The sequence below is a fragment of the Anomalospiza imberbis genome, chromosome 29 (genome assembly GCF_031753505.1).
Source record: "Anomalospiza imberbis isolate Cuckoo-Finch-1a 21T00152 chromosome 29, ASM3175350v1, whole genome shotgun sequence".
NCBI lineage: Eukaryota > Metazoa > Chordata > Aves > Passeriformes > Viduidae > Anomalospiza > Anomalospiza imberbis.
Window position 1 is genome coordinate 1,833,887 of NC_089709.1, and position 15,566 is coordinate 1,849,452.

The 15,566-nt window shown below is 53.0% G+C and overlaps 2 protein-coding genes across 2 annotated transcripts in view; one reads left to right on the forward strand and one right to left on the reverse strand.

Moving 5' to 3' along the window:
• Nucleotides 1-1,571: 1,571 nt before the first annotated feature.
• On the reverse strand, nt 1,572-3,612 carry TMEM79 (transmembrane protein 79). Its single transcript, XM_068174871.1, has 3 exons — nt 2,708-3,612; nt 2,286-2,499; nt 1,572-2,057 (listed from the first exon to the last, which is right to left on the reverse strand). Exons 1-3 carry the CDS (start codon nt 3,435-3,437, stop codon nt 1,853-1,855), a joined length of 1,149 nt encoding a protein of 382 aa, XP_068030972.1. The 5' UTR covers nt 3,438-3,612; the 3' UTR covers nt 1,572-1,852.
• Nucleotides 3,613-5,329: 1,717 nt separating this feature from the next.
• Nucleotides 5,330-15,566, forward strand: part of SMG5 (SMG5 nonsense mediated mRNA decay factor) — a 30,532-nt gene continuing 20,295 nt past the window's right edge. The window contains exons 1-4 of the mRNA XM_068175047.1: nt 5,330-5,517; nt 11,287-11,385; nt 12,032-12,155; nt 12,779-12,935. Of these exons, the coding sequence (XP_068031148.1) occupies nt 5,441-5,517; nt 11,287-11,385; nt 12,032-12,155; nt 12,779-12,935 (457 nt within the window). The 5' untranslated portion in view covers nt 5,330-5,440. The remainder of the gene's footprint in view (nt 5,518-11,286; nt 11,386-12,031; nt 12,156-12,778; nt 12,936-15,566) is intronic.

Consider the following 15,566-nt stretch of genomic DNA (forward strand, 5'->3'; position numbering starts at 1 on the left):
TTAGTTAACTACTAACTCTTAACTTCATTAAGGCCTACTCATTTTTTAAAATTAACTCTAGTAAGGCTTATCTCTAACTAAAATCTTAGCTCCTCTAAAATCTCTAAATTCCTTAAAGTTAATGTTTCAATACATATTATAATATCGGCTTTTCGCAAATGTTAAAATGGATTTTATATGTGTGGTGTTAAAATGACTTTGCTATAAAGATATAGTTTTTATTTCTGTTGTCAATTAAGCTTAGACATAGCAGTGAAATAGCTGATATAAGTATTGTTTGTGTTAAAATGCCTGCTTGGATGGGAAAACATCCAATGAACATACGAAGAAGACACCTGCTACACATCTGCCAACTATCTCAGCACTCACCCTCTGAAGGCAGTGTGGGCCGGGGACCAAAACTGAAGATGATGATAAAAAAGGATTAAAGCCACAACCAAGGAATACCCATGTTCTAAAAAGGCAGATCCAAGGAGAAGTCATGCTAAACAGTTCTTGGAACATGTAAACTAGCTTGGGGAAAAAAGTTTACACTGCATAAGGGTCCATGAATATTCAACAGGCTGATGTAAGGGAAAAAGTATTTAAGGGGTGTCCCTGAAGGTAACAGCGTGGTCTTGACTGAGTGCCAAGATACACCCGGCTGTAAAAACCTTTGCTCCGTGGTCCTTGTCTCCTATTGCTCTTTATTCAACTTTTAAAATTTTCACAGGAGAGTGAACGTGTTTTTCACATTGTTGTTTGTTTGCCTGGTTATACATACACATACTAGTAAAGAAGTGTATATATATCACTCTTTTCATATCTTTGCCTGAAAACCCTTTGATTTCAGAGTTAAAATAATTTGGAGGGAAGGGGGTCACATTTTCCATTGCAGGGGAAGTTCCTGCCTTCCTTGGTGGACACCTGGCTTTCAAACCAAGACACCTTCTCTGAAACAGCTTCACTGGAGTCCCTCAGCTCCTTGATTCCCATTCTCTGGTTTGGGTGGGCTGTTCCTGTGATACAGCATCGCAGGATGGCAGGTGGGAAAAGCCAGACACCTGGCCGATCTGGAGCTGGAGTGGCTTTTCCTCAGTTGGGTGGATTTTTAACTGCTTTGGGTTAATGGAGAACTGAGGCTGTCAGAAATGTGACTCCCAGGGGTCCATTCATGTCTGCAAAACAAAGGGCTCCTTCTGCACCCATCCTGGGGAGGACTGGCCATCCCTAGCCCTGGGCTGTGGCAAACCTGGTGCCGTGTCATCCAACCCTGCTTCTCCCTGCAGCCCTCCCTGGAGAGAGCTTCCTCCCTCCTGTCCAACCAACTGTTTTGTGAACCGGGTGCTGAACTTCCACCAGGAGGAAGAGGAGGGACAAACAGGGTGAGACTGGCTATGCAGGGACCCAGGAGTGGGATGCAGGGTTGGGAGAGGGACAGTCTGGGGGAAACATTTTTTCCCCTCTTGGAAACATAATTTTGAGGCTGGATGATTGCATCCTGTAGGCGAAGCTCTGAGTCATTCCGTGGGGAATTTAACGCACCCTCTGCAAACCAGACACAGAGCTGCTTGGTAAGAGCTTTATTGGGCAAAGCTGACTCCAGCAGGAGGGGAAGCAAATCCCACCCCATTCCCAGGGAAGAGCGCTCACAGTGTCCTGCTCTGGGCCTTCTTCACCCGCAGCAGGAGTCTCGTGGTGCAGAGGGTTTGCAGCGTGGTTCTGTGGGCCCAGCAAAACCTCCCTGTGTCCAGGCAGGGAGCAGGGGCCCAGCTGGATGTGCCAGCACCCCTGTGCTGTCAGGATTCTTGAGGCAGGGCATGAAGGAGGGCTCGAACTCGTAGGGTGCAGGCGCCCCATCTCCTGGCCTCCCTCAGCCCCAGTGCCGGAGTTTAGCTCGGCTCTCCTTGGAGTGGCCCTCGGGCGTTGGCGCTGCCACGGAGAGGAGGTTCTCGGGCTCCAAGACGAACATGCCATACAGGTTCCAGAGCAGCATGGCCAGGAGTGGCAGGAAGGTCATGCTGAAACCGAAGGCACGGAAGGAGCGGCCGATGGCGTAGGACATCCAGAAAATCAACCTGGAGAAGGCAAAGGGTGCGGGCTCAGCCAAGGTGATGGTATGGGGCTGGTACTCAGTGGTTCTGACCAGTGAGGATTTCCCAGGCATGGCTGCTGTAGGAAGAGGAACCCTTCCTGGCTCTGGTGAGCTGGGTGAGGTGCTGCCACAGTGGGAGTTTGCTCCAAGGGACGGTGCTGGCTGGCACTGACAGAGCCCAACAGCAGCCTGGGGTGAAGGAGCCACTTACCGGGAGATGGCAAAGAGCCCTGTGAGCAGTGGGATGAGCTTGAGGAGCTCCTGTGGGAGGTAGGTGGCCAGCACGGCCATGTTGAAGAAGTAGAGGATGAAGAGGTGGACGGACTGGGAGACGTAAGTGCGGTGGATCTCCACCTCCCGGTGCAGCTCTCCAAAGGGCTCCAGGGCGGAGGAGCAGAGGCGGGAGATGCCGCTGACGATCATTCCTGGGGACACAGAGAGGGGATCAGTGGAACCACAGAGGAGCCACGGCGGGGTTTGGGGAGCACCAGGAGGGGAGAAAAACTCCATCTGCTGCTCCTGGTGGGAGCAACAGAGCCACAAAGAGCTCAGCCCCAGCTCTGCTCCTGCAGCCCTAGGGCTCATGCAGCCCAGAGCAGGAGCAAAGCGCTCATACCCAAGCCCATGGCTCACCCAGCATGATGGGGAAGGTGGCAAAAGCGGCGCAGCGCAATGTGTAGACCAGGCGGGCGCTGACGGTGGGCAGCAGCGGGGCGTCGAAGGGCAAGAAGATGTAGGCCCCATAGATGAGGCAAGGGCAGAGGAGAAGGGCCCCTGCCACTGATGCCACAGCCTTGAGATTATCAGTGCCACAGTCCCTGGCGCACGGGCACCGTGACCCCTCAGCCGGGGGCTTGGCCATGTGCCCCTCAAAGCCCAGTGGGTTCCGGTAGCGCGAGGGGCCGAGGGGGAGGAAGACCTGCTTGTGGTGGAGGCTGCTGGGTCTGTCACTGGGGGGGACACTGCGGGGAACATCCCCCCTGCTCTCCTCGTGGGGCCATGGGGTCGGGTGCTGCTTCTGCTTGATGGGGCTCTGCTCGATGCACTGCGGGTCGATGGGCACAAAGACGTGGGCCGCCACCACGGGCAGCCGGGGCACTTCCTCATCTTTGGCCTCGGCTGTGGGGCAGCTGGGAACAGCTTCCTCTGGGTCTTCGTGGCCCCCCTCAGGACTCGAGCGCCTCTTTGTCTTCACGAGCTCCGGCTGGCCCCAGGCATTGTGCTGACTCTGGTCCCATGGCAAGGTGGCATCAGGGTCCCCCTGGTGCTCACCTGGGGCTGGTGGCACCTTGGCCAGGGCCACCTTCCCCAGCTCCAGCAGAGCCACCTCCTCGGGGGGCTGGACAGGGTCTGCAGCAGCCATGAGAGTGTCCAGTTCCTCACTGCCAGGGATGGGGGCTGGTAACACTGCTGCCTGCACTTGTGGTGTTCGGAGGGGACAAAGTTCCTGTCCTTTCTGCTTTCACCCTGGACCAGGAGAAAGGAGACAGATAAATTTACATCAGAAATGAGAGGTTTGGGGTCACGTGCACAGCCCCAGTTACAAAGTGGGAGCAAACTGGCACCCCTGGAGCCCCCAGCACCCACCCGTCCTTGCACTAGGAGGGGAAAGCAGTGCCTGGTGTCCCTGTGCTCTGGCCCCTGGCAGCAGGGTCAGGTACTGTCCTGGGAGGAGTGAACCCTGGAGGTGCAGGTCTGGCTGCAAAGCGGGGCAGCCTAGGAAATGCTTCCCCCACTGAACAAACATCCTGGGGGTTCTAGCTGGGCACAGCCCGGTAGATAGAACTGGCTCCTCGGTGGCTCTCTCCCGGGCCAGGACCAGCCAAGCCCCGGGGAGAGGTGACCAAGCTGCTTCCCAGAACCATGGCTACGGCTGGCACGGGCCAGGTTTGCTGCCTCTTGTAGCTGAGACTGTTGTGGGGTGGGCAAAAGGGGCTGCTGGGTGCCCTTCCATGGGTGCAGGAGGTACAGGCAGAGCCCCCATGTTGTTACCCTTTAGGGGCACCTTGTCTCTTGGCCTGTCCTGAGTGTCCCGCCTGTCTCCTGCAATGAACATTTCTCCCTCACTTCTCTCAGCACATTGATCCCTGCACCCTCAGGAGCCTTGGCCTGGCCACAGGTGTGGGGAAACTGAGGCACGGAGCCCCTTGGGGCTTCCCCCGCGATCCACACCCAAAAGTAGGGCTTGAAACAGCTTCCTAGGCTTCCCGCACCTCCAGCGCCCGATCCCGGAGCCCAGCCCCTGTCGCAGCCCCCCAGCCCCGCTTCCCCCGTGGCAGCACCTCCCCTCGCTGCAGCACTCACTCGGGCACGGGCGGGGGGCCATGGGGGCCGCTCTGCGGGACCCTGCGGGATTCCAGCGCTCTCCCGGCCGCCTCTCCGCCTCAAACCTGCCGAACCGGCTCAGGTGGGGCGGGCGGAGGGGCGGGCGCTCCGCCCGTCCCAGCCCGGCCGTGGCGCCGCGGGGCTCGGCGGCGGGGACGGGCCGAGCGCCGGCGCTGTCCCCCGTGGCAGGCAGGGCACCCCCGGATCCCCGTCCGGGCCGCTCTGGGCGTGCTGCGTTAAAAGAGCTCTCTAAACACACGCGAAGTTTGAAAAGGAGACAGACAAGCCAGCCCGTGTTTATTCGGCGAGGGTGCGAGGTGGAGTTTTCCACACATCAAGCGCACCAAGGGGGAGCACGAAGTTACATCTTTTCTACAGTAAAATTTACATTAACCCGTCTAATACACATCCTCGCCCAGCTGAAGAACATTTACGTAGCGTAACCTAACACAATGCTTGAAATACAAAGTCTTTTTATTTTATGGAGCAGCTTTTCTTACAGAAGTTACGTGACGGCATAGTTATGTTTACAAAAAGTGCCAAGGTTCAGCTTGAAGACACCACCGGGGGAGCCGCGGCCCCACAGGACCCGCCCGGATGCCTGGCCGGTCCCTCGGGATCCCAGAGCGCGGAGGGATTCCTGCGCCGTTTCCCCCTGCTTCCCGGCACAACAGCCGCGGTGGGGGTCTCCGCTTTAGCCCTCGACCGGGGCAGCGGGAGCCCGGCCCTCCGCGTCCACCGCTCCCGGCGGGCCCGGCCTGGCACTCGGCGCGGCGGCTGAGGCGGCTGAGGCGGCTGAGGCGGCGGCCGCCATGTTGGCGGCGCTCAGGGCGGGCCTCTCGCGCGCGCCGGCTCTCGCGAGGCCAGGCCGGCCCCGCCGCCGCCCTGCCCGCCCGGCGCGGCGCAGCCGCGGGAAATCTCGCGAGAGTAGCGAGGGACAGGGGGCAGCCATGGCGGCCGAGCGGGCCCGGGGGCGGCGGCGGCGGCGGCGCGGGCGGTGCTGAGGGGCCGCGGGGCCGGGCCGGGCCCGCCGCGGGCGCCATGAGCCAGGGTGGCGGGGCCGCCGGCGAGAGCGGCGAGCCGGAGGCCAAGGTGCTGCACACCAAGCGGCTGTACCGGTGAGCAGAGGGGCCAGAGGGGATGGAGTGGCCGAGAAGGGGATACCGGAGGGAGCCGGTGTCGGGAAGGGGCCGGGGCGGCTCCCGGTGAGGCTGGGGAGAGCCAGCGTGGAGGGGATCGGGGGGTTACTCAGGGGGACGGGGAAGGATCTGGGGAAGGAGGGTAACAGGGGGTGCCCGAGGAGAGCAGGGGGAGAATGGGGCTGGGCAGCGTCCGGCGGGGACGGGGGGTGACCGTAGGGAAGGGGATTGGGGCGGGGGAGGTTGGGCGAGCCTGGGGAGGGCCAGGGTGAAGGAGGTGCCGGGATATAGGGAAGATGGAAGGAAAGGAGATGGGGGACTTTTCAGGGAAGGATTCGGGGGGAAGGAGATGGGGGAATCGAGGTAACAGCAGAGATTGACGGGATGGTGGGGGCTCCTGAATCCAGAGCAGACTGGGAGAACGAGGGCGAAGGGGATCGGAGGGATATTCAGAGAAGATGGGGAAAGGAGATGATGGAATTTAGGGAAGATTGAAGTGAAGTTGTGGGGAAATCCAGGGAAAGGATGCAGTGCAAAGGGAGAGGAGAAGGAGGAGGTTTAGGGAAGACCAGGGGAAGGGAGTTGTATGAGATCCAGAGGGGATAAGCAACACATGGAGGGGTTCCACTGGGGAAAAGGAGTCTGGTGGCTCCAGGGCAGATGAGTCAGACCAAGGGACTGGGGGGGAAGGAGCTGTGGGAGATCCAGGCAAGATGGGAGAATGGAGAGATAGGTGGGAGAGCAGGAAGGGGGTCAGGGGAAAGGGGTCACCCAGGATGATGAGTAAGGACATGGGAGGTGGAAAAAGGGATTCTGTGGGATTCAGGGAGAATGATGGGGGCTGAGTGGAAAGGAGTTGTTGGGACACAATGGGATAAGGGTGAGATGTGGGGTCATCCAGGGAGAGAGGGGTTGGAGAGGGTGTCCCTGGCTTTGGCAGTACACAGGGATTACGTGAGAAGTGCTGGAGAAGAGGGTGTGATGAGCAGGAGTGTGAGCCGGGGCACTTTGCTATTGTGTGGAGGGCAGCACAGCTCCAGCTGCAGATCTTTCCAGTTAAGCACTCCCTGGGACTCTGGTCCCACATTTCTACACCATACATTGGAAATGGCATCAGAGAACAGGACTGGGGCACTCCTGCTGGCCTTGGTGAGCTCAGGTCCCCTCTGCTCTGCTCCTGACCTGTTTTGTGACGGCAGCCCAGAAATTGTTCCCTTCTGGCTCAGATCCACAGGAGTTCCAGCAGCAAGTCTGGGCCTCAAAGATGAGCAAAGTGATGGAGACAAGAGATGAATTTTACATGAGGGTCCATTTCTTTTTGTCTTGATGACATTGGCCGTGTCCTTGCACCTTGTGGGACCTCACTGCCCACCTCTACAGCAGGGCAGGGTTTTGCCTCCTGCTGGGGCACTGGCAGGATCTGTGTCCAGGAATCCCCACCGGTACCTGCAGGTTTGGGTGGTGGTTATTTCTCTGTTGCTCGGTGCAAGCACGTTCCTGCACTTTGGAGGTTCGGTGGGTTGCTTTTCTTGGTGCGAGGTCAGAAGTGGGACCTGGTGTGATGGAGGTATGGGCTGCACAGTCCTGCCCAGAGCACCCCGGGCTGTGGAGCTCTGTGTCTGCTGCTGCCACGCTGAGACACCTGCGGTGATCTCCACCACATCAGCTGGAGGCTGAGCTGGAGCAGCAGAGCGCCGTGCCTGCTCAAGGAGTGTGGGACAGGGCTGGAGAGGATGTGCAGGATGTGTGTGCTTCTGCCTTTGTTGAAACCATCCTTGTCGTGGTTCAAGACCTGTTCTGCTTTGTTTTCCTGGTGCTGCTCAGCTCATCTGTCAAGTGGAACCTCACGTTCTGCTGCAGCCAGCGAGAGAACGGCCTGTGGCCAGATGAGGAATTGTCATCCCTGCAAGGGAGGGGTTGTTTTCTGTTTGAATTTTTGTAGCAGAGTAAGGCGTGTGGTTGCTCTAGAGGGTTTTTACAGCAGAAAAAGAACCACCCTCCTTCTCTCCTGCAGGGACAGCTCTTCTTTAGCGGGGAGGAAGCATTGTGATTTTAGTGCAGGATTTATAGTACCTGCAGTGGCCACAAATTTCCATCTCTGTAGCTGACAGTTCTCTGAGCAGGTTCCCACCTTAACAGTCTCCTGTCAGTTGTCCTCTTTCAGCCCGAAGTGGGAGTTCCCTGCCCTCCGAGGAGCCTGTTGTGTGGTGACTGTGGTCTGAGAGCTCATGACTGTCGCACTAAGTGGCGCCTTTGAGTCACAGATGCGTGAATGCCACAGTCCCAGCTCTAAACTGTGATCCCATGGGATCAGCGTGTTGTCAGCTTGTGGGAGCTGAGCTCAGGTCTCCAAGGTCCTTGGCAGCATGTTGGCTGTCAGAGTGTCCTTTCAGAGATGAGGGTGCCCATTGTTGCTCATAGGGTACTCTTTGATCTTTCCCAGTCTTCCTAGATTGATAGTTCCCAGGTTTCACCTTGAAATGTGGCAACTGCATTATCATGGGTGAGCTTTTACAATGCTTGTTGTAGCCCAAGGTGACCAGGTTTATTTTACAGGTTTCTGGGTAACCATTAGCTCGTGCACTCAGTGTTGCTGTTCTTGTGTGGAGCCTGTTCCAGACAGTGTACTGACACATGCCAGAGCAGAGCTAAATGACTTGCAGGTCTTTTCTCTTAATAATGTCTTACTCCTCAGATACTGTGGCTTTTAGTGATGTCCTAAATAAAGAAACAGAGGGGACAAATAATTCTCCCTGCTGTCCTGCTCCGTCCCAGACCGTTAATTGCACAGAGGAAGAGGGACAGATCAGTGTCTGTATGGCTCAAGAAGACTTGGCATTGGCCTGTTTCCACCCTGCTTGGCACCATGTGCTGTATTTGTTTCTTTTAATAGACTGGCATCTGATGTGCCTCCTTTGTGGCTCTGATATGCTGTCTGAAAGCAATGTTTAAACACAGCAGGTAGAAAAATGGGTCCTGGGACAGGGTTTGTGTTCTTAACTGCTAGGGAAAGTTCAACCCGTGGTCTTGGGCCAGTGAGGGCACAGATGCTAAAGTGCATTTCCAGCAGTGCATGGCCCATAGCAGCTGTGTTGGTGTTTCCCAGCATTTCTGGTGTGAGGCTGGCTCCTGTCCCTTTTGTCCTCACTGAGTCCTCTTTCCTCAGCACCACAGATGTGGGATCCTGGCAGGGAATCGCCAGCTGTCAGATTCTGCTTTACTCCTGCCTCCTTCTCTTCCAGCAGCACCACAGGGCCTGTGTGGATGTGGACAAGGCCATGTTTCAGCTGGGGCCTCCCTTAGGGCTGATGAACCCCATCCCAGTGTGTCAGCCTTGCTGCTCTCTGGTCATGAACTCTGTTTCTTTACAAACACTGAAAGAACAGCAGAAATACCAAGTGTGTGCATGTGCCCATCTGTGAGCTGTTGTAGAAAATTAGGTTGCATGGCAGCTGTCCTCCGGGCCACCTTGAGGGGAAGGTGATGTCCTTCTGTCCCCAGAAGGAAACTTTTCTGTACTTCTTATTTGGCAGGCCACTGGGATCATTTTCCACATTGGCTGTCATGGACACGTGCGCTTGTTTCGGACGCACACAGCTGAGATCTGTTGCTCACAGAATGTTATTTTACAGCTGCTTTACTGCCTATGTCAGGAATCAACGATTGTAGTTTTCCTCTAGTTCTCTCTGGGAATCAAATGAACCAGCAGTTCCTCTTTCCTCTGGTCACCCTTTGCAGAGGAAACCAGTCAGCTCCTGGTGTGCTGGAAGGGACTTTGAGAGCCACGGCTGGGACAGCAGTCCCAGGCTGCAGTGAGGAGAGGTGCATTGCCTGTGCGTTGTGGGGAAGCCAAACCAGGGGCTTTTTGGATTGTCCCAACCCCAATATGAGCTTGCATGGATGCTGCACAGTCAGTGCCTGTTACCTGTGAACCAAAATGTATTTTACTTGCTTCTTTCCTTGCTGTGAGGGTACGAAGCTGTCAAGAGTTTGCAGACACCTTCCAGGCCATATGAGAAAGAGGGCAGTGAGCAGGAGGGGCTGGATGTCAAGAACGTAACAGGATTTTTTGTGTGATTCTTACTGTCTCCTTGGTTTTCTTTATGATTATTCAGTAAGAAGCTGGTTCAAGTCTATGGTGTTCCGCTTTCCCAAGGCATTGCATGAGATGCTTCTATTCCCCAAGCTTTCCTTTTCCTGTCAGTTTCTGCGGTTACTGGAAACAAGTGAGATTTCTTTACCTTGAGTGAGAGGCTTTCTGTCCCAAGAGATGGGACATTTTCTCTGTGAGCTCTGGAATGTCTTGGGGCTTTTTTCAGGGAGGTTCCTTTGGGTGTAGTGAGTTTGTGAAGAGAGATTTGCCTTGCTGGGAAGGTGCTGGCATAGGAAACTGTCGGTTACTTTGCAGTAACATCTTTAGTTTTCAAGGAAGTGGCGGTGGTTTCAGCCTCCCAGAACATGGGCCTGCAGGCTTCAGTTTGGGGGTGCCCTGTGCTCCGTTTGTCCCCCATCAGTGCAGGAGCAGCAGGCTGTCGCTGCGTGGTGCTGTGAGTGTGATGGGGCAGTTCCCGACCTGCAGGTGGTGGGGATGTCGGGAGGGGGAGCAGACTGGCTGTAGCACCTCTCTGATCTGCTTGGCAGGAGTTTGCTCTGCTCCTGCTTTCTTTTGTGTCCACAGCGTGTTGCGATTGTCTTCAGCTCCTCGCTCCAACAGCTCTTGGTGGGACAGGAATTGGAGCAAATGAGGAGTGACAATGGGTGGGGTAGATATGAAGCTGAGGGGAGAACAAGGACCTCTGGGGTTTGGTGACCTCAGATACAGGCAGAGCAAAGGCAGAGGCTGGAGGTGACCTCTTGTGCAGGAAGGGTTGACAGTTATTGTGCTGTATCGAGCTGTCCCTGAGCTATTGATGAGGTTCACCACTAATGGTGCTGAAAGTCCCTGGATTTGTTTTACTTCAGCATTCAGAATTGTGGTGTGATTTGTTCACATCTACAAACTTTTGAGTGCTTGAGATTTACACACAGTGTGGGATTCTTCCTCCAGGAGGAGGGTCTTGGGCAATGATTCACCAAAGTACTTTTTTGCATGGCTCAGAGGTTTGGAGGTTGCTCGCTCTGTCTTTTGGCTGGCTTTTGGGGGAGGAAACCTTGGAACAAATTTCCTCTTTTAGGCTGGGTTTGAATATCTGTTACCTGTCACTGAGGCAACATTAGGGGTTCAACCAGTGAATCCTTAACAAAGATGGGGAAGTTCTGGCAAATGACAGACTTATGTTGCCTTCTTTCATAGGCAGATTGGTAAGAAAACAGGAATTGGTGGAGGTTTGATTCTTCCACCATTAAAACTTAACCCATCAAAACAGTAGTTTTTCGAATTCAATCAATTTTTTTAATCACAGAGTTGAAGACATTTAAATTAATCTGAGTGTAGGTATAGCAGGTTTAATTGCTGAGGTTGCCAACGTGTCCAGAGACATTTCTGATTTTGCAACTGTAGAAATAATTGACATGTTTTATCAGACAGGCAGCAGTAAGTGGTGATTAAACCACTGTTCTGCACAAAAATACCTATAAATGTGTGTAACTCTGCTTTTTTCTGCTCTCCATAACTTTCTAGAGTGCAAAAAGGAGATCAGTGACTGTGTTGTGGTACAGGGCAGTGTGGTTCTTTGCAGACACCTCCGATCTGCAGTGATCCCAGGTGACCTTCTCTCCTGAAACTCTTGGCTCTGTGTTCCCATGCAGGGCAGTGGTTGAGGCCGTGCACCGGCTGGATCTCATCCTTGGCAATAAAGCAGCTTATCAGGATGTGTTCAAGCCAGAGAACATCAGCCTGAGGAACAAGTAAGTTGGGCAGCATGCTTGTGTTTTGCGTTTGGCTGGGGAAAATCTGTGTGAAGCAACACGTGGAGCTATTGAATCTGCAGTTTTAATGTTTGTTTGGTTTGTGGTGCACCTGTTAACCTGGGATCCTTCCAGGTTTTGGAAGCAGGAACTGGATTTCAGACCTGTACTTGAGCAGTGCAGTCCATGGCTTTCCTGGATGTCATTGATAGAAATAAAATGTCTTTGTGTTGGCCAATTGTTTCCTAGTAATAAAAACTGTGGGGCAGAAATTTCTTACATGTGTGTAAAATCTTTCATCAGGGGTAGGGGTTGCTTCACCTGATTAGCAAGGGGTAGAGCAAGGAGGATTATTCTTACTAATTTTTTAAGCTAATTTTTTAAGCCAATTCTTGTCATTACTGCACCTCAGGAAGTCACTGATGGCCAGCTGAGCCCAGAGGGCACTGGTTAAAGTATGTGGCTTTTCGTGGTGCTCTTGTGTGGGAGTGATTCAGGCTGTACCATCACCAGATGGCCTGGCTCAACCATTGTAATGGATTCAGATTTTCCTCTTCTGTGCTTCTGTAGTGGCAGAAGTGCTCCTCTTCTGTGCTCTGTTTGAGGCTGCAGGAGCTCACTGAGAATGCTCTGCTCTCTGTCCCAGGCTGCGGGAGCTGTGCGTGAAGCTGATGTTCCTGCATCCAGTGGATTATGGAAGAAAAGCAGAAGAACTGCTCTGGAGAAAGGTTTACTATGAAGTTATCCAACTCATTAAAACAAATAAAAAGGCAGGTATCTATGGCTCTGGCATGAGAAGGTCTCTAGCTGTGCAGTGGATGAGGCAAAGTTTAAAGCTTCATTTGCTTGGAGAAGGTGTGGTCTGAGCCCAGAGTGGGGAGCTGGGCACTCTCAGATTCCTATGGAGTTGCCCTGTGCCTTTGGCAGTGAGCAGTTAAGCACTAACATGCTGTTGAGAGACCTGCCATTGCAGAGGGCATTTCAACAGAATTTGCTTATTTTTTGTGTTCCCCTTTTCATAAGACAGATCTCTCCGGGTAGAGTGATTCTTTTAAGAGTCTTTATCCGTGCTGATTGTTTTTACAAGAGTTGATCACTGGAAGATCCTCAGTGCTCTTTGATGCCATAAGCTCTCCCGGCTTTCCAGGGTCTGGGTGCATTTAAAGTGCTCTAAACAGATACTTTGATTTTATTTATTTGTTTTTACAAGTATTTCTCCTTGATGTTGACCCTTAGTAACTACTACTAGGGGGAACACTGTTGAGCAGGAGGAGGTACAGAGCTGTGCAAAACCAATTAGAGCTGAGCTACCACTGTCTTGCTTCACGCTCAGTAGAGCTGAGCCTAAACTGTACCCCAGGCTGCATTAACGTGCTCCTTTTCCTTCTCCCAGCACATCCACAGCCGCAGCACCCTGGAGTGCGCGTACCGGACTCACCTGGTGGCTGGCATAGGGTTCTACCAGCACCTCCTGCTCTACATCCAGTCCCATTACCAGCTGGAGTTGCAGTGCTGCATCGACTGGACACACGTGACAGACCCTCTCATAGGTTTGTGCTCAAGGTGTTTGGTTCATGGGCAAGGCTGAATCCCCCACAGGTGACTTCCCCTTCACAGCATTCAAGATAATTTTTTTTCCCCCTGATTAGCAAGGTCTCTGTTTAGAACAGACTGTCCTTCTTTCTTTTCTGTGGCACTTTTTCGTTTAAATAATACTAAATTAGGGAAGAAAGAAGTGTTTCTGATAGAAAGAAAACAATGTGAGAAAATTCTTTAGTAAAAGTGTCTGGTGATGGCAGATTTTTATGGAAAACTGAAGAGTACTGCTGGCTGTATAGAATGTTTTTAAAAGCTTAGTTAAAGCAGACAAACAGGGGTATAGGTTCTTGAAATCAACAGATTTCTGTCAGTACATCCTGTTCACTAGATGTAAGACTCTTCCTCCTTTTGGTGCTTCTTCTCTCTGTGCTCTCTTCACTGTGTGGCTTTTGAATCTTGGACTGAGAACACAGGAAGGCCCCATAGTTCATGTTAGCTGGCCTGTATGACCTCTGCATGGCCTTAGGTGCAGGGAAATCTGAGGTATTGCACCTGTTAGAGGAGGAAGAATAAGAGTATTTGTAGTCTTGAAACAGCTCAAGACTGCCTGTGCATTCACATCCTAGATTGTCTTGTAATGCTCTGTTCTCCTTTGCCTAGGGTTGTACTCAGTGCCCTCAGGGTACATGTTTCTGTTGTGGGGGAGTCCAGGTGAGAAATGGAGCCCTTTTTTGTGAGCTGTATTAGCAGAGGTTTAACTGGTGTGCTTAAAGTTGGCAGGGGACAGGGCAGCAGCACCTGGCTAAGGGAAGTTAGTGTGTCTTCAGCAAAAGAAGGTTTTACTTGCTGGGGGCCTACTCTTAGTTCTGGGAAATGGTGGTATCACTATTGGCTTCAAAATGTTGGTTTAAAAGGCAGATGTTCTTGGCAAGTGTTGCTTTTAGAAATGTATCTCAGTACTGCAGAATTAATAACTCCTCAATATGCACATTCCAGGTGGGTTTATACCCTGAGGGGTGATTGCATATGAAGGGCTCCCCTTGTTCAGGTTTCTTGCTGTGTTTGGGCTCTTCATTTAAAAAGATGCTGCAGGTGAGCACACTGGAGAGTAGAAAAGTAACTTTTGCCTATCCAGAAAAGATGGATCTGAAAAGATCTCATATAAACCACAGATGGGGGTGGGCACAGCTTTATGGTTATATGAATGGGAGCAAGAGGATTCAGAGCAATAAAAGGGAGGGTGAGTCCACCAGTGTATGTGGTCACAGGTTGGAGGCTGTGTATTTGTACAGTGTGGCTTGTACAGCGGCTCTTGGTAAGTGGGAACAGCTCCTCACTGGTCACTGCAGCCTCCAGATTTCATGTCCACCCTTTTGGCCTCAGTCTGGAGGGAAGCAGAGCGCAGAATGGGTCGGTCTTCAAAATCTTCTTTGGGATTCCTGCTTGAGGGAACTTCCTCTTCCAGAAGGTGTGAGTCCTTGGCAGCAGGAGGACTGAGGCCAGCCTGGTGGCCCAGCGGCAGCGGGTGCTCTCCGGAGGGGGGTGCAGCAGCCTTTGCCTCCTGGTCTCTGGCCGAGCTGTGGCCTGGATGTGCTCTGCCCAGGAACTGAGTCACATTTGATGACTTCAGTTAGTTCAGATCAGCTGGCTGCAGCCTTCCTCTGTTGCTCTTGACACTTTCCACTGCCTGAATTGCTCTTTTTTTATAAGTTTAGTATAGAATAGACCAGATTATTTCAGTGGGAAGGGACCTATGATTGTCCAGTCCAACTGCCTGAGCAACTCAGGGCTGACCAGAAGTTAAAACATATTGTCAAGGACATTGTCCAGATGCCTCTTAAATACTGACAGGTCTGGGGCATTGACCAGCTCTCTAGGAAACCCATTCCAGGGTGTGACCACCCTCTGGTAAGGAGAGGCTTCCTCATATCCAATCTAAACCTCCTTTGGTGCATCTTTGAACCATTTCCATGTGTCCTGTCACTGGATGCCAAGAAGAGGAGACTGCCACCTTCCCCTCCTCAGGAAGCTGCAGAGAGAAATGAGGTATCCCCCAGCCTCCTCTTCTCCAGCTTGGACGAGCCTGAAGTCTGTGGCCTCTCTTCCCAGGATGTGCCTTCAGCCCTGTCACCAGCTCAGTTGCCCTTCTGAACCCACTGCAAAGGCACTGTTGTCCAGAGGCAGTTCTCCCTAACTGACTCTGGCTGCCCTGCCTACAGCACAGATTTCTGTCCTAGTTTTTGCTTGTTTAATTTCTTCCCTTTTTGGCTGGTCAGTCCTAAGTCTCCATCTTGGTCCTGAGACAGAGAGTTTGTTTCTGTGTTCAGTGTTGGAGAGGGTCTGTCCCCATTGTGTATTGGTGCCCAGTGCCAGTGCTCAGAGGTTGTTCTGGCTTCCAGGGGTGTGTTCCTGCTCCCATAAAGGCCTCGTTAGCCATGCTAATGAGATCAGCTGTATTACTTGTGTTCAGTGCTGTGTTAATGTGATCACACGATCATATAGGCAGGAATTGGCCTTTGTCCAGTCACGTGAGGGCAGATGGAGCCACATCTCTGTAGCAGACCTTATAGACATGGTGACAGTCATTTATTTCAGTGACTGGTGGTGGCACACTGCCCCATCACGAGAGAATCCAGGGGGGA